The 23,177-nt window shown below is 35.2% G+C and overlaps 1 protein-coding gene across 12 annotated transcripts in view; it reads left to right on the top strand.

Moving 5' to 3' along the window:
* The window catches only part of LOC144578460 (uncharacterized), a 389,210-nt gene that overhangs the window by 61,400 nt on the left and 304,633 nt on the right, over nt 1-23,177 (top strand). For 2 of the 12 annotated variants that reach the window (XM_078343870.1, XM_078343869.1), the window contains exons 8-9: nt 4,702-4,796; nt 9,427-15,057. The exons of 5 other annotated variants lie outside the window; for them this stretch is intronic. In XM_078343870.1, coding sequence (XP_078199996.1) covers nt 4,702-4,782 — 81 coding nt within the window. In that variant the 3' untranslated portion in view covers nt 4,783-4,796; nt 9,427-15,057. Of the gene's footprint in view, nt 1-1,996; nt 2,078-2,610; nt 4,634-4,701; nt 4,797-9,426; nt 22,898-23,177 lie in introns of those variants that run through there. 5 more of the 12 variants (XR_013524290.1, XR_013524289.1, XR_013524295.1 and 2 more) reach the window with 5 other exon arrangements.

The raw sequence follows: 23,177 nt of genomic DNA, 5'->3' as shown, positions 1-23,177 counted from the left end.
TTACAAAGGAAAATATAACTTTACAGTGAAGAAACCTAGCAGCCACCATTTAACCAAGTCATCAGAGTTATCATCATCAGCAATGGGAGAAACCAACAACATATACCTCTTAAGGAATGCAATGAGAAAAAAGCATCACTTCTGGGATATTCATGCCAAAAATGTAAAACCCAAATTCATTACTCAGGAAACATCTGGGGCTGGGTGGTGGTATGTGCTATGGGAGGCTGAGGTGGGAGGATTTCTTGAGCCCAGGAGTTCGAGGTTGCAGTGAGCTACTGCACTCCAGTTGGAGTGAGACCCTGTCTCCGAAAGAAGCGAAGCAAATCAAAGAGAACATCAGAACAATTCAAACTGAGTGACATAAAAAAAAAAAAACCAGGACTTTTCAAAAGTTTCAAAGTCATGAAAGACAAAGACTAAGGAACTAACTTGTTCTAGTTAAAGGAAACTAAAAACACATGGCTTCAAAATGCATTGTGTTTTATAGTAAAAAATCCGGAAAATTTAAATGACCTACATTAAGAAAATGGAAATAATGTCTGTAGATTACATAATAGTATTGTATTTATCAGAGTTTCTTGATTTTTTTTGTCTACAGTATTATGGTTTATTCAGTTGTTAAAAGCAATAAATACTTTTCAAAGGAAATGCTTTCTTCTGAAAAGCAAAACAAAAAGGATCAGCAAAAAAGTTTTTATGACTTTTTTAAGCAAAAAGTCTAAAAAGTCATAAAATGATTGTTTTGGTTTTTTATTAGTTTAGTCCATGCTATTAACTCTTATTTTGCCTGATATTGAGCCACATTCCTTATGAATGTATTAAGTTTCTGTGAGAATCTTGAAAGTTTATTTGTGTTTTCTTTTCTATTTCAATGGCACAGATTTTTCTTTTCTTTTCTTTTTTTTTTTTGAGACATCATTTTGCTCTGGTTGCCCAGGCTGGAGTGTGCAAGGGTGTAATATCGGTTCATTGCAACCTCTGCTTCCTGGATTCAAGCAATTCTCCTGCCTCAGCCTCCTGAGTAACTGGGATTATAGGTGCATGCCACCATGCCCAGCTAATTTTTAAATTTTTAGTGGAGATGTGTTTCATTGTGCTGGCCAGGCTGATCTCAAACTCCTGGCCTCAAGTGATCTGCCCACCAAAGTGATTGGCCTCCCAAAGTGCTGGGATTACAGGCAAGAGCCACCATGCCCAGCCAATGGCACAATTTTCAAAGTTATCAGAGACTTGCATTTTAGAGTACCCATCAGAGTCCTGTAACTGATTATAAACCACCTTTTGAAAAGGATTAAAACAAGACAACAATTGTCTTCGGGTGACAAAAGATTTTGATAATTTCATTATGTCATGTAAATAGCTAGCAACTGGGAAATTGGACAAAGGGAATATATAATATGTTATAGTACTTTTACAACAAGTTGCAAATATAAAATTATTAAAAATTGAAAAGTGAGATTAAAAGTAATTAATAAAACATGAATTAAATGTATATGCATGACATTAAGACATTTCTTTAATATATTAATTTTTGAAATTATTACATTGTGCTAAAATTTATGAATTTCATTTTATAATATTCTCTTAACTGTAAATAACATTACATAGAAGTCAAATAATGTAGTTTCAAGCACTACAAAAGTAAAAGTAAATTTTCAAAATATATTTTCAGTTAGTTAACAAGTTGAGGATAAAGAATACAAACAATCATAAAGAACGTGAGGTATTTGGTAAGTTTTGGATAAAAAAGTTTTGTCTTTCAAAAGTCCCCAGGAAATAGCAGTACATTCTGTGTCAATAACTAAATGTTTCAAAGTAGGGATTTTCTTTTGGACAGAAAAAAACATTTTATAAAAGATTTCAATGACAGTTCAGTCAACTCTGTAGGCTGTTTTCAATTGAACATAGTTGTTCAAATTGTCTCAATTCAAAAAAAAAAATTGCAGTTAAAATGAGCCAATTTAGCTTGACCAGATATTGTTTTCAACCCTAGACGTGTGGATAAAGCTGCTGATGTCAGAAGTAAATTGTCAGATTTGTGCAATAACTTGGTCACTGCAAATTACTTAAAAAAGTAGGTACATTTACTGAGATAACACCTTCGAGAAATCTATCAAACAAAAATTTTTATTTTCATCTTGTATGATATTTGAATGACATAATATGTGGTTAACCTGGGATTTTTTTGGATTATCAGGTACAATGTTGTTTGAATGGCTCTACCTTTAACTGGAATTAATAAACTCTGTCGACTTCTTTGCTGCAGCATGGATTTATTTGCAGTGCACTGTAGCTAGTACCTAATAGCTTCTGTTTATTCTGCTTTTTTCTTTAATTTTAGAAAGGTGAACATTAGAAATTTAACAAATAGTGGCTTTATTTATTTCAATTAAATGAGTCTTCTACATACATGCGGTCATCTTAAAGGGGAATATCTGCTGATACTTTCTCTCCTCCTTTGAACCTCAATCATTAACTGCTTTAAGCTTTTCCATGTCTGAGTTTTAGAGTTTAAATTGTGTTTATAACTTATGGCCTCACTCTTTTTTGTGCTTTGAATGAGACACTTCCATGTAATCTGCCTTTGCTCTTTTGTTTCCCATAAAGGACTCTGGATGGGATACATTTCATTAGCTGTTTCAGCATTTCTTTAGATTGCATACCTGCAGTGTCAGACTGGCTCCCTGCAATCCAAATTGGTCTACCTGAGCCACAATGAGAGGAAGAAGATTCTGACAAATGCATTATAGGACCACTTAAACGGGATTTTCTAGAGCATGAATATTAGACTAGAAAAAAATAGATCTTTATCAGTATTGTGAGCCTCTTTTACTAGGACAGCCTTAGATTGTCTTACCAATTTAAAGGGATGGACTCATGCTGCTTTATCAGCTCTTATAAAGCCAAGGCTCTCTAAAAACTAAGGAGTTGCAAGGCAGGAGGTATAATGCTCAAAATTCCAAGTTTAAAATTCCCTCAGCTGGATTTTTTGAGGTAAAAAGTGTCATTGTTGTCATAACACAATGTCAGCACAAGCCCATCTTCAGTGAGTTTCTTAGCACTGCCTCTGTGCTTTAAGAAGGTTGTACCATGACCTTCATTTCAGAACCAGTGCACTGGTCTGGGGAATCTTTATCCCATTTAATGTTGTCTCTAGATCAGCAAATCCATATCCCTGAGACACCTAAGGGCTGATGAAGGAGCCATAAGATATGAACCAGATTAAAAACTCATTCATTCTAGCCCCAGAAACTACAGTTGAGATATTCATAGTGTAAAAGAAAAATAGCACTGATGCTTTCTAAAACGGGCAAGAAGATTTTATTTAAGACTATTGCAAAAGGGATCAAAACTATTGCAATAAAGGATAATTCAGCTAAGAAAACAAAGAGGTGTTTCAAGCATGGGGTGAGCTAGTGAAAAAGTACTGGAGCGATAGGGGGAAGTTGGTGAGTTTGATTAGGTCATTTGTGTTTGTCAGTCAGTGCTTATTGAAATTAAGCTCCTACCCTCCCACAGAGACTGGGAGATAGGAGTGCTAAATTTTTTTCTTTAATTATTACATTTCTGGGAGAAGGTTTACATCTTAAAGACGTAGAAAGAATTTATAGTGGTAAGTTTCCTAAAGTAAATTCTCTAAGAAAAAGGAGGTAAGAAAGAAACCTGTCTAAGTCAGGCTGAGGGGATTATTAAAGCTGTTTTCATCAACAGTGTAGGAGAGTCACTAATGAACCATGAAAGCATCTAAGAAAGAGTAAGTTTTAAAACTTTACCAGGCACAGAGAATGAGAAGACAGTACCATTTTCTGAGGAGAAATTCAAGCCACCTGCAGAAATTTGCATAAGTAACAAAGAGCCAAATGTTAAGCCAAGACAATGGGAAAGTGAATCCAGGGTATGTTAGAGGTATTCAGGGCAGCCCCTTCTATCACAGGCCCAGAGGCTTAGAAGGAAAGAAATGGTTTCATGGGCTGGGCCCTAGACCTTGCTGCTTTGTGCAGCCTTAGAACTTGGTGTCCTTGTGTCCTAGGCATGGCAAAAAGGGCCCAATATATAGCTCAAGTCTTTGCTTCCGAGGGTGCAACCCACAAGACTTGACAGCTTCCATGTGGTGTTCAGCCTGTGGGTGCACAGAAGTCAAGAACTGAGGTTTGGGAACCTCCACCTAGATTTCAGAGGATGTATGGAAATGCCTGGATGTCCAGGCAGAAGTTTGCTCAGGGGTGGAGCCCCCATGGAGAACCTCTCCTAGGGCAGTGCAGAAGGGAAATGTGGGTTTGGACACCCCACACAGTGTCTTCACTGGAGCACTGCATACTGGAGTTGTGAGAAGAGAGCCACTCTCCTCCAGACCCCAGAATGGTAGATCAACTGATGACTTGTACTGTGTGCCTGGAAAAACCACACTCAATGCCAGCCCATGAAAGCAGCTGGGATGGGGTCTGTACCCTGCAAAGCCACATGGGTGGAGCTGCACAAGGCCATGGGAGCCCACCTTTTGCATCAGCATTACCTGGATATGAGACAAGGAGTTAAAGGAGATTTAAGAACTTTAAGATTTGACTACTCCACTGGATTTCAGGCTTGCATGGTGCCCTTCATTTTCATCAGTTTCCCTTATTTGGAACAGGTATATTTACCCACTACCTGTACCTCCATTGTAACTAAAAAGTAACTAACTTGGTTTTGATTTTACAGGCTCAGGTGGAAGGAACTTGCCTTGTCTCAGATGAAACTTTAGACTTGGACTTTTGGGTAATGCTGGAATTAAGACTTTAGGGGACTGTTAGAAGGTATGATTGGTTTTGAAATATGAAGAAACAGATTTATGAGGGGTCAGGGGAAGATATTGCTGATATTGCAGTCTTTGTGGCAGTTTCCCCCATGCTGTTCGCATGATAATGAGTGAATTCTCATGCAGTCTGATGATTTATGAAGGGCTCTTTCTCCCTTCACTTGAGAAGAAGGTGTTTGCTTCTCCTTCTCCTTCTTCCATGATTGTTAGTTTTCTGAGGCCACCCCAGCTATGTGGAACTGTAAGTCAGTTAAACCTCTTGCCTTTATAAATTATGCAGTCTTTGGCAGTTCTTTAGAGCAGTATAAAAATGAACTAATACAGGTTCCATAAGATTACAGTGAAGCTGAAAAATTCCTATTGTCTAGAGATGTTATAGTCATTATAATTTCCTAGCACAATACGTTACTCACATATTTATGGTGATGCTTTTGTAAACAAACCCACTGCATTGCCAATTATATAAAAGTATAGCATGTACAATTATGTACAGTACATAATACTTTATAATGATAATAAACTGCTTTGTTATGGATTTCTATAATGACTGCACTATATTGTTTATTGTAATTTTAGGCTGTACTTTTATTTATTAAAAAAAGTTAATTCTTAAACAGCCTCAGCAGGTTTTCCAGCAGGTAATCCAGTAGAGGACATTGTCATCATAGGAGATGATAACTCTATGAGTGTTACCATCTCTGAAGACATTCCAGTGAAACAATATGTAGAGGTGGAAGACGGCAATATTGATGATCCTGACCCTGTGTAGGCCTAGGTTATGATATATATTTGTCTTAGTTTTTAATGAAAAACTTTAGAAAATGGAAACAAGGAGATTTCCACTTAAAAACAAAGTAAACCTTATAGAACAAGGATGTAAAGAAAGAAAATATTTTAATACAATTGTTTTATTAAGCTGCTTAACATTTAAGTTATATAATAATGTGTTCATGTTTTGAGCTAGTTGTTATTCCAAAAAAACTAAAAGTTACAAAAGAAAGTTTATAGAGTAAAAAAGCTACAAAAGCTAACGTTTATTTTAGATGCATAGATACTTACCATTGTGTTACAATTGCCTACAGTATTTAGTACAATAACCTGCTGTACAGGTTTGTAGCCTAGGAGCAATAGCTATACTGTACAGAGTAGGTATGTAGTAGGTTATCTCTCTAGGTTCGTGTAAGTGTATTCTATGATGTTCACAAGAACAAAATTTTCTGATGATGTATTTTTCAGACTGTATCTCTGTTGTTAAGTGATGCATGACTGTATTGCATTACCTTATTTATATGTGGAATGTTTTGAAAGTACAAAGTATTTGAAGCAGAGAGTAGAATAGTGGAGAGTAGAATAGTGGAAAGCAGGGGTTAGCAGGGTAAGGGAAATGGAAGTATGTTGGTCAACGGGTATATAGTTCAGTTACACAAGATGAATGAGTTCTGGGAATCTAACATACAGCAATGTGACTTTAGTTAATAATACTGCATTTGAATCCTTGAAATTTGATAGGACAGTAGATAAAGTTCTCATTATAATGGTAACTATGTGCGATGATGGATGCCAATGAATTGTGATAATCATTTCACAATGTATACATGTAACAAAACATCACATTGTATGCTGTAAGTATGTAACATTTATATTGCCAACTACACCTCAATAAGGATGAGAAAAAAGGTCAGTTAAAAAATAAGAAATGTGCAGAATAATATGTTAAATACCAAATTCAGGATATTGGTTCTCTCTGTTGGTTATGGTTAAGAAGAGTTGGTATTATATTAGGGAGGAGTGCCCAGGACACATCCACCATGTAGGAAATGTTTTATTTCTAAATGTGAATTTCTTCATTTTTTATATCTCCTTATTTTAAATATTTAAGAAAAAGGTATAAACATTCAATAAAAATATAACAGATAAAAAAATCCAGAAGGCCTTTTTGGGCTACTATAACAAAATACCATAAATATTTCTCACAGCTCTAGAAGTTAGAAAGTTCAACATCAAGGTGCAGCCAATTCGGTGTCTGGTGAGGCGCTGCTTTCGGATTCTGATTCTCTCTGTGTCCTCCCATGGCCACAGTACAGAGAAAGCTCTCTGAGGCCTCTTAGTACAGTAACCTGCTGTACATGTTCGTGGCCTAGGAGCAATAGGCTATACCCTATGGCCTAGGTACATAGTAGATTATCTTATCTAGGTTCGTGTAGGTACATTATAGGATGTCCATAAGAACTAAGGGCACTTACCCCATTCACAAGGGCTCTGCCCTCATGACCTAATCCCCTTCTACAGCTGCCACTACCTATGAACATCCCATTGATGATTAGGTTTCAACATCTGAATTTGGGGGACACACAAACATTCAGACAATAGCACCCCAGTTTAATAAGATTTACCTAAGGGGACAAAAAGAAGTAATAATCAAGAGTGCTGGCCGGGTATGGTGGTTCATGTTTTAATCCCAGAACTTTGGGAGGCTGAGGCAGGTGGATCACCTGATGTCAGGAGTTCGAGACCAGCATGGTCAACATGGTGAAACCCCTTTTCTACTAAAAATACAAAAATTAGCCGAGCATGGTGGGCACCTGTAATTCCAGCTACTCAGGAGGTTGAGGCAGGAGAAGCACTTGAACCTGGGAGGTGGAGGTTGCAGTGAGCCAAAATTGTATCATTGCACTCCAGCCTGGGCAACAAGAGCAAAACTTCTCAAAACAAACAAACAACAACAAAAAGCCAAAAACTGTTAAGAAATTACATGAAATAAGATGTAAAAATAATGATTATTCATATGTAGGTCATTCATGAATGTTACTAGTGCTGCTTTGGTACTACACACACATATGTATACACACGTATACATATATGACTAGTACATAAAAATGAATGTATGTGTATAAATATACATGTAAGTATATTTTTATAATTTTTTCTTCAGAGATTATATTATGCATATTACTTTATAATTACTTTTTCTAAATTATTTAGTAAACTTTTTATTGTTTACTGTGTTACTCTAATCCTGACTGTATAATCTTGGAGAAATAACTTAATATTTCCATGTACAATTATTTTCACTTCTCAAATCAAGTCATTTAGAGTACTTTTTCCATAAGGTCTAACAATGATTTATAAAGCTTATATTACGCTTGATCTCATTAGCCTATTTTTTTCTTTGCAACTGTTAGCACAATTGGATATTATTGTATTTATTTATGTAAAATTCATAAAAATCATTTTAAGATTTTTAAATGCTTAGAATTAAAATCATTGGTGCCAGAATGGGTGTAGTAGTAAAACCCATCGATTTCTGGGGTCAGCAGCCTCCTGTGTGACCTTGAGCATCTTACTTGAACTCTCTATGACTAATTTCCTCATCTGTAAAGTGCAGATAATAATTATTGTAATAATATACATCACTTAAAATATTTTTGTGCTTATTTTTCACTTAGAATGCTTTTGAACTGATTTTTATTACTGGATAAACAATCTTAAGAAGTTTTTGGTACATACTCTGTGCTCCCATTGTCAGTTTATGAGAGTACTCATTTTTCTGCATTCTCAGGCCAATATATAACATTATCATTTACATAAAAACGTTTTAAATTTTGGAAATCTTGTGGGTATCTTTTTATTTTAGCTTCTTTATTCATGAGAGTCGGTTTTATTTTCACATACATTTATTGGGTCTTTAATTCTTTCTTTTGTAAATAATCTGTTTATTTACTATATATGCTCCACATACTTTCTATTGGAATACAGAAGTTTTTCTTTTGATTGTGAGAACTCTTCATGAAATAATAATGTTCACCTTTTATATGTCATTTATGTTGCCAATGTCTCCACCTTTTGTCATTTATCATTTTATTAGACATATTATGATGTTTATGCATATTTTTTACTAAAATGTTAGATATTTATATAGTAAAAATTTTAAATTTTCTTCTCTTTTGTAATGATAGGCCTTCTTTAATTTAAGATTATAGCAAGATGTATGTATATTTTCTCCTAACACTTTTTAAACTTTCTATGTTGGAATAAGTTTGACTTACGAAATGTTACAAAATAATATGAAGAATTCGCAGCCTCCTTGAACGTTAACATTTTACTACACTTGCTTTATTTTTTCTCTCTATTTACATTAGGCATGATTTCTAATGTTTTTACTGTCTTTTTTCATTAAAAATTTAACCTGTATACTTTATTTTCTTATATGGTATAAATTAGATGCCTAACTTCATTTATTTTTCAGTCATTAGCAACTTGTTCCAAAACTGTCTTTAAGTAATTCATCTCCATATTTGCACGATCACATTTGCAAATATAAAAAATTGTATATTCTTTCATATTTGTTCCAGTATTTTGTGTTCTGACCTGTTTATCTGACTATTTTGACAAAATTGCATACTTTTAATTATTTTAGTTCAATAGGGGAGTATCCCCTTATTAATTACCTTCAGAATTATCTATACTAGTCTTATATATTTAATCTGTTAAACAAATTTCCGAATTATTTTTTCAGTTCAGTTTATCCAAAAGAATATGCTATTGATGTTTATATTTAAATTATATTATATGAATATGTAAATTTGGGGGAAATTTACATAGTGACATTGTTGTATGTTTCTCTTCAGGAATATGATAAATCTTTTCCATTCAAATTATGAGAACTTCAGTGCGATGTTTGGAAAAAAATTGAGGTTCCATTTATACCCAGTTCTGAAGAGGCTGACCCAGAAGACTTCTCAATGAAAGGGAATACCAAGTATTTCCTCCTTGTGCCTAGTCCTCAATCTCTCCTTCATGTTTTTATCTTTCCAGTCTGAATTCCACCCCTTCATTCTTCTAGTCAGTTTACTTGTACTAGAAGTCATCCAGTGTCTTCCCTCCCTTGTCTACTCTGTTGAAGAGATGCATAACTTGAAGTTATTTGTTAAGAGTACGAATGAATTTGTAAGTAACCTATTATGACATGGCATAAAGAAAACTCATTAAATATGACACATTATGTCATATGTAGTTAGGAAATAACCAGGCTTTGACTTGACCAAGAAACATATAGCTTGACTACGGTACTATTTTTTTCATGCTCAGTAAATTTAACTGTAAATTATTGCCAGTGAAACAATTAATTAATTTGGTCAAAACAATGAAATGTACTGATAGCACCTCAATTAGCCTTCTTTTTTTAATTCATTAATAAGAGTTGGGAATGTGTGTGTTTTATATTAAATTCATTGCACACATGTTAGAATTGTAAAGATTACTTGTGAGTGTATATGTGTGATTTTTATCTCTAGAAGAACTATAAAATCTATCACAAGAGCTGTCCCCACTTGTTTGCTTGTGTACTCAATATTTGATGCCCGCAAGACTCTCAGGAAATACTGTGAATTACTGCAATGTGGACTTGTTGTTTGTTCAGCTTCACAGTCAAATCTGGCTCCAAGGCTTGATGCAGATTGAAGTGTCAATTTGGGGGCTGTTCTAAAATGCACCCAAGATTTTGGTTTTATTCAGATACAATGAGACCAATGGGAGCTATTTGCTATTGAAAAGATATTAGGAGCCAGGCATGGTGGCTCACGTCTATAATCCCAGCATTTTGGGAGGCCAAGGTGGGTGGATCACTTGAGATCAGGAGTTTGAGACCAGCCTAGCCAACACGGTGAAATGTCTTATCTACTAAAAATGCAAAAATTAGCTAGCCATGGTGGCACGTACCTGTAATCCCAGCTACTCAGGAGGCTGAGGCAGGAGAATCGCTTGAACCTGGGAGGCAGAGATTGCACTGAGCCAAGAACACGCCACTGCAATCCTGCTTGGGTGACAGAACAGGACTCCATCTCAAAAAAATAGAAAGGATTATTAGGTTGGTGCAAAGGTAATTGCAGTTTTCACCATTGGCAAAACTGCAATTACCTTTGCACCAACCTAATTGTTTATTATACACAGTTCCCAAGAGGAGAGCAGTAGACTGCACCATTCAGGCCCACAGGAGAGAACACCAAAGTTGGTCCTAGGCAGAGTGAGGGAAACTGCAGGCAAGGCTTTATTAAGGCTCACAGGAGAGAATGGAAGACATGGGCTAAGGAATCCAAGTTACCATTGGCTCGTTTGAATAATTTTAGTGGGCTTTGGAGTATACCATAGTTGTCTGATGCTTGACCCTTGGGCAATTAGGATAATGGTAGGTATCTCATGAGGGGCGTTTGGGCTTGAGATTACTTCACATATTAAAGGCATGTTCCAGGAATACTTCTTTGCTATCTCTAGGAATTAGCTAGCCTTGGTCTCAAGGCCCCAGATGTCAACACTTCAGATACAGAAACTATTTAATAGAAAACATGGATAACGCAGTTGGCAAACTGCAATTATCTCTTTTTACACATTTGCAGGCAAAGCAATTTATATACAGATGAAGTTGTTGAGAATACTAGACTCTGAAAATCTCCCCTGATGAAGGTTTCTAGCAACAACTATTCATTTGAGTTAAGCATTCATCTCCAAGTTGAAATATTTAGAAATTGGAAATATTCTAGTAAAATTTAACTTATCCAAGACTAATACCTTTGTGTGAGTTATTTAGTTACAGTTAGTTTTCTTTGTGATTTCAAGAGTGTAGCTGAAACTGAGAGCTACTCAAGAAGGTTGATGATGAAGAAAGACCAGAATGGAGATACTGAAGTCATATTTGGTCCTTTCACTATTCTTTAGAAAGTGTGCCTTCTTTTTAGAAGTGGTTTTATGCTGTGACATTAATCGTGGAACTTGCCTCCTGCTGACAATGAACAGTAGATAATTGCTTTTTGCTTTTTGGTAGCAGTCATACTTTATTCAGGGTTGCATTTTCAGTGCTTTTGCACAAAGACTGGTTTATATTTGGTGTACAATAAGTCTTTTAGACTGAATGAATAATTACAAATAATATGTGCAGATAACATATATGAGACTCATATATCTGTTCTCTAATGCTTCACTAAGCAGTTTCTATACAAATTGTCCAGTCTCTACTAGTATTTCTCATGTGAAATCTCCTAGTTTCCATATTCATACAGTTCGTTCTGCTAAGTCAGAGAGTAGGGAATAGTGTGACTATTATAGTATCTGAGAATTTGAGCACTAACAGAGAGTACTGATGTACCACTGTTTGACTTCGTTTACAATTATTTTTTCTTTTGTAATAGGTAGAGCTATGATAAAGGGAACAGTAAAAAATATTAACTTTGTAATGCACCAAATAGCAGCATGAAGTGTGAAAGAGCAATTAGATATACAAGCAAAGAAATGAAGAGTGAAAAGAATGCACTCAGTTTCACTTATTAAGCGTTATTCTCACTATGCTTTTATCTAAATTTACCAAAAAAAAAAAGATAGCTGCAGAATTTGATGTGGTATAGTGAGCTTTTACTCAGGTTTTTAGTTCCCCACAACTCATAGAGAAATAGACTCAAACCTTTTAGAGATTCAAATGTGAATGAGTAAGAGCAGAAAATTGTGACAGTTGGGGAATGAGCAAGTGAGGTAGAACTTATTACCCTGTATTTCCACCTGTTTTCAATTTTGGTCTGTCTCTGGGTTGTGAGCAGAGATCTATGAAAAAAGAGATGGCAGAAAAACGATGGAAATATTGTCCCTTGGACTCAGTATTAACAAATGTGAGCTTTGCGCCTTTTGTCTTTGTTTTTTCCATTTAAAAAATCATGGAACTGCTTGAAATGCTCTCTAGTGTCCTCCATGGCTTGACCAGCCTGTGATTCTGCTGTTGGTGAGGTAAGTTAGTCCTGAAAATGAACAGACTCATAAAACAGTAAGGAAAAAGGTTAAAGTTTCCACATGACACTGTGAAACTCCTGTCTAGACTATGAAGCCAAACTGAAAAACAGTTCAAAAATTGTACCGTAAGATTTTAAGAAAAGGAAGGGAAAGGGAGTGTGTACTGAGTGCAAAGCTTCAGTTGCAAAATTTTTTAAATCTTCAAGCATGGTATGCATTACCTACTAAATTGTAATTGTCTACAAACAGAAATTTGAGATGAGCAAATGAAATACTTGTATTTATAATATTGAATAATAATATAAGCACAAAGACATTTTAGTATTCTAGAAGTCAGCATCCAATAATTGAAGATGAAAAATTCTTGGGTCTTCTTATAGGCAAGCAGATTATTTAGGCCTAACTTCTCTTGTTTCATGAACAAGTACCTGAAAATGTAGAGAAAAATAAATTATTTCAATCTTTTTTTTAATAGAAGCCCCCCCGCCACACACACAAATACAGAATCAGAATTGCCATAAATTTCTAAACTGGTGAAATTCCAATTAGTGCTCTGTTTTATTTTTCACTAGGCAGGTTCTGAATGATAAATGCTTCTGAGCTTAGGCCTAATATTTGAAAAAATCTGTTATAATAAGCAGTCTAATATGTGCCAGAAACTTACAAGGAAAATAATGAAGTCAATGAAGTAAAAAAGAAAAATGAATTAGCAGAAAATAGGAGATACATAATGCATCAAAACATTCCCAAACAGAAATGAATCATATATGATCTTGTTGCATTTAAGTAGTTGTAGATATTTTTTAAGGAGCTCTTCCCTAGAATTTTTATAGAAACTTATATTCTCTATAACAAAAGAAAACGGAGCACAAGGAATATAATTTTATGTTTATCTCTTTGTCCTTACTTAAATCACAGTCAAAAGAGAAGTAGCAGAGAGAAACCTCCTAAGATGCAACTTTCCTACAGTTGGAAGCTAGGGAAAACAGCAGGAACGAATACTGCAAAAATATAATTAAAAAATAAATGTAAGACTTCGTACTGTTAAGAATTCAAAGGAATTTCTGGAAAGCAAGATTGAGAGCTTGTTAGGACCAAAGCTGGTCCTAGGCAGAGTGAGGGAAACTGCAGGAAAGGCTTTATTAAGGCTCACAGGAGAGAATGGAAGACATGGGCTAAGGACTCCAAGTTACCATTGGCTCATTTGAATAATTTTAGTGGGCTTTGGAGTATGTGGGGTTTGATATTTTGGTGAATTTCAATTCAATGTCACATGCTAGAACAATGTGGACTTTGGAGTATGTGGGGTTTGATATTATGGTGAATTTCAATTCAATGTCACATGCTAGAACAATGGCACCAGCAGCTGATGTATTTGGTCCTCTGGTTGTTGATAATCCATACTTCTTTTCCTGGAAAAAAAGCAGTGGATACTGGGAAAGCTTAATAATGTCCAATATCTTCTGAAGATAGTTAGGTTTGTCAGGCAGTTATGTGGACATTAAAAGAGAAGGTTTATGCTCACTGTTCCAGTTTCATTCTGAAGAAACAAGGACCAAGTCTGGGCTAGACAGGGGAACTTTACAAGGGTTCTCTCATTTATTGATGTCAACAACGGTATGATATACACTTTATTATTGCCATTTTATGGATGAGAAAATTAAAACTTGGGGAGGTTAAATAGCTTATCTGATGCAAGTGCTGTAGTTGGATCTGAACCCAGTAAAATTATTCCAGAACCCCGACATACTGTCCTGTGTCAAATGCTGTGAAAAAAAAAATGCACTGGACATTTGTTAAAAATGGCATGGAAGCTTTGTTTGAGACTATTGTATTAAAGCTTAAGACTCTTGCAATAAGGGAGAACGATTGAATTCAGCTCTGAATACAATAGGGACAAGTGAGTGTTTATAGCCAATGGTTAGAATGAGAGACTGGATGGAAAATTACTAATAGAAGCTTGGTTAAGTATCAAGGGTTGGGGAGGAGAGGAACTTAATTAGGCATCAATGGAGGAAGGAGCTTGACTGGACAAGGGTAGAGGAGATGACTGATAAACTATTTTAGCAGAATTCTTTGCTGAAGCTGAGCTCAGCAGGTGAGGAAGGGGAACAAGGATGAGGCCCAGTGTTGGGGGGGCGGTGGAAAACTTCAAGGAGCTTGGTTTGGTCAAGGAGATTAGTTTTCATCAGTATTAGAGTTCAGAATAGAAAAAAACACAAATATATAATTGTGAAATTCTTTTGGATTTGTTAAATTTGTACTTTGTGGTGTATGATAATAGGCTTTAGAAAACTCTGGGTCCTCATTTCCCCAGTGGTCCTTCTTGTCTTGGTAAATTACTGATAATCACAGGAACCCCTGTCATGCCAGTACTCATTTTGATATGTGAGAGGGATTTAAGAAGAAATAATGTGAAAATATTCTATTTTTTTCATTGCATTAAACTTAAATTAAAATAAAAGTTTAATATTTCTTTCATTTAGGTACAACCTACTTCTCTGGATTTTGTGTCTCTTTCACACTTTCCACTCTCCTCCACGTGTAACTCAGTCTGTTTTCTTTTTAGGCTGTTTTCATTTTCAAAATAGACTGAAAAGAAAACTTACTCTGGTTTCTTTAAATGTAGAGTCATATTTTCAACTTAATTTTTTCTCATAATTAGGTTCTTAAAATGTTTAGTTACCCAACTTTCCTAAAGTGCAAGTGCTATAGCAAAAGATAAACATATTCAACTATTTTAGGATATATACAACCTTAAGTTATCTGTGAAAGCCAAGGAGTTCCGGAGACATTGGTATGCAAGAGCATGCACCTGAGACTATTTGGTTTCCAAAGCTCCTTCATAACATCCAGTCCTCAAACAACAAACATTCTTTTGCTATTGAAACTGGTTCAGAACAGAACAGAAAGAACAAGGCCTGCTGGTTGAAGCATTGGAGGTAAGCCGACCATTTGCTTCACAAAGCAAAGCTTCACCCTACCTCTCCAAGGCGCTTTCATCTGAAAACTGGGTTTGGAACCAAATAGAAACACGCTCTCTCCAGTGGGATTCATCACTTCCTGATTTCAGATGGGCACAAACAATAGACACTTGTATTTTCCTGCTATTCACAATTTCAGTCAGTTCTGAAACTGAAGGTGTGCTTAAATAATGATGTTGTACACATTTCCTTTTCTCCAACTGAAGATTCAGATTCATACTTTCCCAGAGAAAGGTGAAACTGCTTTTCAGGTCAGCTCACTCAAAGATGGCACAAAATAATACGTGTAAAAAGTTCTTCATAATGAGACATAATTGGAAGCATACGGTGTCTGTTGCTACTTAAAAATGCCCTGTAATTATTTTTCTTGATTTTTAAAAGCTGTGGATTTCTGTTTTGAGGGCAGCGAGTAGGGAGGAGAGCGCTTTGGTGGTCCAGATGCTATTAAAATCAGATAATTTAGTCTATGTGACTGTCAACAAGCCATTTGATTCCCATACTCTCATTTGTGTAATTAGCAAAGACTGCAATGCTTTACACCTATACACACTAGTAGTTTGAATGCAGTGCTAATCATCAGTGTGACACTTTCATCTCTGTTAGCTTTTAAGAATGGTCAGTCTCTTTTAAAATGGAAATAAAAAATAAAAAATAAAATTAAAGCTATGGAAAAGTACTGTTTTTCCCTCTAAATCTTCATAATTGTAAAACTCCATTGCCGATCTGACTTATTTCAACAATTCCTAGATGCTACAACCATAAATATATGTTGCTCTTGCTCACAAGAGAGTCTGTTCAACTCTCCCTTATTTAGCCACCTACTCATATGTGGAAGATATCTGTGGACAAAACACTAAAAGCATCGAACTGATGCTTTTTTTGGGGGGTCAGCTCATGCCAGAAAACTCTTAAAGACCAATTATTTTTTTTCTTTGTAATGTAAGATTACATAGGAACAATATTCTCCTATCTTTAAAAAACTTTTCTTAAAAGACAATAGTTAAAGAAAAGAAGCACTAATATTGCAGGTGGGTGTTCACTTTTTTCTTCTCACAACCTATAAGAAATAAGAATTTAAAGACTGGGTCTAAAGAAGAAAATAAGCAGAGATACAAAGAATTTAAATGAAGGACTGACTTACCAATTGTATTAGGCAGGTAGAAATTTAAATATTTAGTAAGTAAGCATTTTATTAAATATTGTATAATGTAGTACCTAAGTAAAAGACACATTTAATGTCTTTGCAGACCTCTTACATTCCAGTCAGTTATACAGGACAAAGGAAGTGAAAGCACAGTTTCATTGTTACTAGTCCTAAGAAGCAGGTGAACAGTTAGCTAGAATTGTTCATTCTCTCTTTTTCCTTCCGTCTTAGCATCTATGCTCCAGCACTTTCTCTCCTCATCTGTACAGCATGTAGAAGGCTTAGAAGGACTTATATAGACCCAGCAACAACAGGAAGACATAAAACGTTTTTTGTTTTACAAGCAAAATCTTGCTACAAATCTTTATAGGAGAAAGAGAACAAATACACATTCAATTCTACAAGGCCTTCTTTATGATAAAGCCAAATATCATGTTGATTTTTGAATGCTGCAAATCATTAATAATGACCAATTCAAAACTATTCATGGTGAGTGGCGATAAGGAAATAGTGTCAAAATCTTCATAATTTTTCTATCAGACACCTCAGGCTTGAGAGATCTGTTATATCTGGAAGAAGCGTGGTCTGGGAATTTAAAAATCTAAATCCAAAATGTAACAGAACAAAACAAAAACCTCACCATTAAGCAGGCATTGCCTAAATTTTGTGGTTAAAGAAAACACAACTCAAGATGTAACTTTTGTATGAGGACATTTTAAAAAATAAGCATCATTGTTAACGATAAAGATGTTACATGATATATTTCTTGAATAAATAAATCCAGAAATTGAGTTTTATTTGGTATCTTTTAATTGCACAAATAATATATTTTGTTTATGCTACTATAGAGAAAAAAATTGATTTTAACTCTAGTAATTTAAATTTTTTTAATTTATAATTTTTGTGGGTTCCTAGTAGGTATATATATTTATGGCTTATATGAGATGTTTTGATACAGGCATAGTAAGTGAAATAAGCACATCATGATGACTAGGGTAGCCATACCCTCAAGCATTTATCCATTGAGTTGCAAACAATGCAATTACACTCTAAGTTATTTCAGAATGTACAGTTAAGTTATTGACTAGAGTCACTCTGTTGTGCTATGTAATACTGGGTCTTAATAATTATAATATTTCTATTTTTTTGTACCCATTAACCATCCCCACCTTTCCACTAGCACACTACTGCCCTTCCTAGCCTCTGGTAAATACCCTTTTACTCTCTATTCTATGAGTTCAATTATTTTGATTTTTAGATCCCACCAATTGAGTGAGTATGTGAGATGTTTTACTGTGCCTGGTTTATTTTATTTTACATAATGATCTCCAGTTCCATCTATGTTTTTGCAAATGACTGGGTCTTACTCTTTTTGGGGGAGTAAATAGTACTCCATTGTGTATATGTGCCACATTTTCTTTCTCCATTCGTCTGTTGAGGAACACTTAGTTTACTTCCAAAACTATTCTCCGTACTGGTTGTACTAATTTACACTCCCACTAACAGTGTACAAGGAAGGGTTCCCTTTCCTCCAGCTCCTTGCTGGCATTTATTATTGCCTGTCTTTTGAATAAAAGCCATTTTAAATGAAGTGAGATAATATCTTATTGTGGTTTGATTGCATTTCTCTGGTGATCAATGATGTTGAGCATCTTTTCATGCTATTTGCTAACTGGAAATGGCTTTCCATGACTCTTGCCTCTACCCTCTCCAGTATCATTCCTTTTCCATTTTGCTCTTTGGCCTCTTTTGAAGAAGGCATTAGAAAATATGGTTTTTAAGGGAGCAGAAAAGCTGATTTATGGGCATGTTTCCTGCCTGTAGAAAGTTGGAGATTATCTGGATTTTTAAAATCTCATGGTAACTACCCCCTTTGTTAGTTTAGGGTAGTCACATTTTTGCTAATGGTGACCTCTTAAAAATTTAGTTAATTTTCTATATATTTTATTCCACTCATCTCTTTGTGTCAGAAGCTGCCCCTACAGTTTTTTAAAAAGACATTTCTCTAGGCTTCATTGTGGTTATTTGGGGTCTATTAAGTTTCCAAGGGACAAAGTCTTTAAGATTTTTAGGAGTCTTTTTATCCAGTTGGAAGGGTATAGTAGGTGCCACATTAATTCATTCATATCTCTTAAAGAAAAAATGTAAGTACTACATCCTTGATTTTGTTTTTACTACTTAGTTTATTTTGTGTTGCTACAACAGAATACCTAAGACTAGGTAATTTATAAAGAAAAGAGGTTTATTTAGCTCACAGTTCTGCAGGCTGAGAAGTTCAAAGGCATGGTTCTGAATTTTGGCAAGGACTTTTATGCTATAGAATCATAACATGGCAGGGGTGGACACATGTGAAAAGAGAAAATCCAAGGGGTATCCTAGCTTTATAACAACCCACTCTTAAGGAAACTAATTTATTCCCATGAGAATGAATTTAATCTTGCCACAGGGGGCACTTACTACCAGGACAGTAGTACCAAGACATTCATGAAGGATCTGCTCCCGTGACCTCAACACTTCCCATGAGATCCAATTGCATAACACTACCACAATGGAAATAAGGTTTCAAGATGAACTTTTTGGGAGGAATACAAACCATATCCCAGACCATCAAAAATAAGTAATATCCAATCCATAGCAGCTATCAAATGTAATCAAATGGCCACAAGCTTGATTTAATGTTTCCCCAAGGCCATATCATAATTTGATAATATTCAACTCTCTGGAGATAGATAGATTAGAAGTAGTTTTATTTTTCAGCCTAGCAAGTTCTGGGTCATTTGTATGCCTTCTGAAATATGCTTGTAAACTGACAAGTTCTCTTGTGAATTTATCTTTGCTTTGTAGTGTCTCATTTTGCAAAGCAAAAATTATCAGCTGAAGCTTTGAACCTTCTGCCTGGAAAACATATTTTTCAAGAGGACAAATTCATTAGGTAGATTCTCTATCTTCCATATTATAGTTGGTGACAGTCTTGCGACTATATAACATAGACATTTATTTTAGTGTCTTGTATTAGTTCCTTTGCCTTTCTTAAAGACTGAAAACATTTTCTCTCCTTCTATCATCTGACCCCAAACCAATACATACCATTGGTGAGAAAAATCACATGGCTGCGCTCAATGTCAAAGGGAAGGGCAATATATTTCAAATATAGCAGGAGAAAATACAAATTCAAATGACAAAGATATGGATACATGAGGTGAAGAGTTGAGGCAGTAATACACTCTACTACATTCTGTTCATGTGGTGAATTACATTGACTATTCATGTTATGTCACACTTGCATTCCTATAAGCAACATGATTTTATCCTGACAGATTATACTTTTTGTGTTTTGCTGGATTCAGTGTGTTAATGTTTTAAAACTTTGAGTTATGCTACTGAGAGATTTACTGATATTTTTTTCTTTCATGTCAATTTCTGGCATTAGTATGTTTTTGGCCTCATAAAAATGAGTTGGAAATGTTTTCCTACCTTTCTGTTTTCTGAGTCCATGTAAGAATGGTATTGTTTCTTAAACAATTGGTAGAGTTTATTAATAAAGCCATGCATACCTGGAGATTTTTTGGTTGCAGGAAGGCTTTTGAAATATGAATTGAATTTATTTAATGCTTATAGGTCATATACCAGTTAAGGTCTTCCAGTTTGCCTTTTATCGTGCACACTTGAGTCCAGTCCCCCAGTTCTTGAGGTTTTATTGGGAAGCATCAGTTTCAGGTGCGTTTTATCTAATAGGAGCTGCCCTTTCCCTGGTGCCAGCTGTGACCAATTATTACTTTAGTGAGACAATTAACCAACTAACCATCACCTGATGTTTGCCCAATACCCCTCGTGTATGTCGGTGGGGGAGCAGTGGGAGAAGCCCTCTCTTGTCCTGCTCATACCGGACTAGTTACCCACTGTAACATGTTCTCCTCTCAAGAGTCTGAGACCTGAATTCATTGAGGAAAATGGATGAAGGTCAGTATTCTATAACTGTTTTCTTTTGACATAGGGGTGGTGGTGGTAGTTTGGTGGGGTTTGGCCTCTTGCTTGCTCTCAGGGCAGGAGGGTGGCTCTACTGAGTGGTGAAAGCAGTATCTAGCCAGGTCCAAGGAAGACGGGCATGATTTCTCCTCTGTCATGTCTCACTTATGGACAGTCTAGGGGGTCCTCTGTAGAAGCGTAACTCGACTATTGACAGTATGGTATCCCTCACTGATGATCATCTAGAGCTTGACGGCCTGAAGTCAAGAGGAGATAAATTGGGTTATTAGATTTAGAAGAATGTCAAAATGAAATAAGGGGATGAAAACAGCTCTAAAAATTTCCAAAGTTGCCGAGACCCCCAGGTAGCTGGTAGCTATAGTCTGCCTGCCCGCTAAGACTGGGGTTGCTAGCTAATTCCAGTATGCACCCAGCATTAGAATATTGATCCAGATTTTTGTATTACCCATCTCTCTTGTTTCTTCTGGGCTGCAGACAGAGATCACTAGTTGGTTCACAAGACAAAACAGGGTTAGTCTAAATTGAAGCCTGTGAAGTGGGAGCAGATAAGGAGGTTATTTACATATTATAGAAGTTATACCCCCTCAGGAGACTGCTCAGTTAGATTTAGTAATTGTTTCAGCCAGGTCTTTACATTCTAGTGATATGTTTTTTCACATCTGTGCTATGGCAGTATTTTGTGGTGAGTATTTTTTATTTGCTTTATCTTACTATTTTCTTCTGTTATTTTTGCTGTGTACTTTAAAAAAAGAGTTTCTACTGGTTTCATTTTGATCACACATCTTTGAGTTGAGATTTTCTATACCAGTGATTTGACAGGTACGTCCCAGAGCTATATTTCAAGTTTGTAGGCATTTTCCTTATGTTACTGAATTTTGATGAATAAATATTATTAGCTTTTACTTTTACCCAGATGATAGACATTACAAGCTACAGTCTGCCTACCATTTAGTTTCTTTTCTACTTTTAGAAAAAATCATTTACTTCTTCAAAGTATGCTTTATTTGTATGATTGCATAGATAATTTTTTCTTCTTATTATTAGAACCAAACTGGGTGAACTGAAGCTCTCTTCTCTAGCCTGCTTGCAGTTTTGTTAACTTCAGTTTGGTATCCGAGGGAGTACATATGTGTACATATCAAGGTGCACTCTGGAGATGTGTACCTTCATCCTTTTCCTACAAAAGTTCAACTCATGTCTTAACTCCCCATCATAACCATACCACATTCACACTGCTTTTGATAACATCATTTTTTAAAAAATTTTTGGGGAGATTCATTATTCTAATTTTTCAAGAATGTATTTCGTTTGTGTTCCCTTATTTTCTTTGTAGTATTTATCTTTCTTTTTGGCTAAGGAAGAAGGTAAAAAACACCAGTTTTATAATATTAATCATAATCGTGGACTGGGCTGATATATTTTTGATTTTGCTTAAAGGAATCTCTTGTTGTATGTTCTTGAGGTCAGTTCTTGTCCTTTATTTTTATTAATGTGCATTTGGCCTCAGGTGAATTGGGATCAGTTACTTGATTGTATCTGAAGAAATCCAAATATAATTTTGAAAAACACAATTCAAAATGAATGTTTCAATGACAAAATTCTTCTTGCATATGAAATCTTTTAATATCTAAATAGCTATAAAATAGAATACAGATATTTTATAATCATACATTAAGGAAAAGAGTATTTATAAATAAATGATTATATATTAAGCTTCCACAGTATCCCCAAAATTATACATCATAACCCTGAGAAGGAGAAAATGTGTATAGATGGAACCCAACAGATACAATGATATGGTACAATAGATCTTGGCATTCAGACAAGTTTAACTGGATGCTTGTCTCATCTCTTCCCTATGTAAGCTGTGTGGTTTGAGCAAGTCACTTAACCTTTCTGTGTTCTCATTTTTAAAAATTGAGACATAATAGTAATTCTCTGATATAGTTGTTAAAGTAATTAAATGAATTAATGTATGTGAAGAGCTTATGAGAGAATCTGGCATATACTAAACTTTCAACAGATACTTACTATTTTGTGACGATTCACCTTATATAGAGCTGTTCACTAGGCAAAATGAAATTGTCTGTGATGCGTATACATTTATGTATCAATTTTCCTCAGCTAGATAGTATTTTTGTATGCATGGAATGGAGAATAACTTGGCAGCCATATTTTCATAGTTTTTTCCTTTTATTAAACTTTTTAAAATGTTATTATTCTACAGATATTTGCTCAACTTATCACAACTTAAAGTAATTCTGACTCATATTAAAGTGGGCTTTATTCAGAAGTAGAGATCTTATGCCAGTCAATCACTGTATATGAGGAGTTGATTCTCTAGTATCCAGAGATGAAAAGATCTTTTTCTTATCTGGACATATCTTTGTTACACATTATCTGCTGACAACTGCTACCACACCTGAAGGACTCAGCTTTGTTTTATCTTCTTTAAGAAACTTTCCCTAATTCCTGTGGGACTGTGAGTTTCAGA

The sequence above is a fragment of the Callithrix jacchus genome, chromosome 11, assembly GCF_049354715.1.
Source record: "Callithrix jacchus isolate 240 chromosome 11, calJac240_pri, whole genome shotgun sequence".
NCBI lineage: Eukaryota > Metazoa > Chordata > Mammalia > Primates > Cebidae > Callithrix > Callithrix jacchus.
Note: the sequence above shows the minus strand (reverse complement) of the source record. Positions and strands in the feature narration are given on the sequence as shown.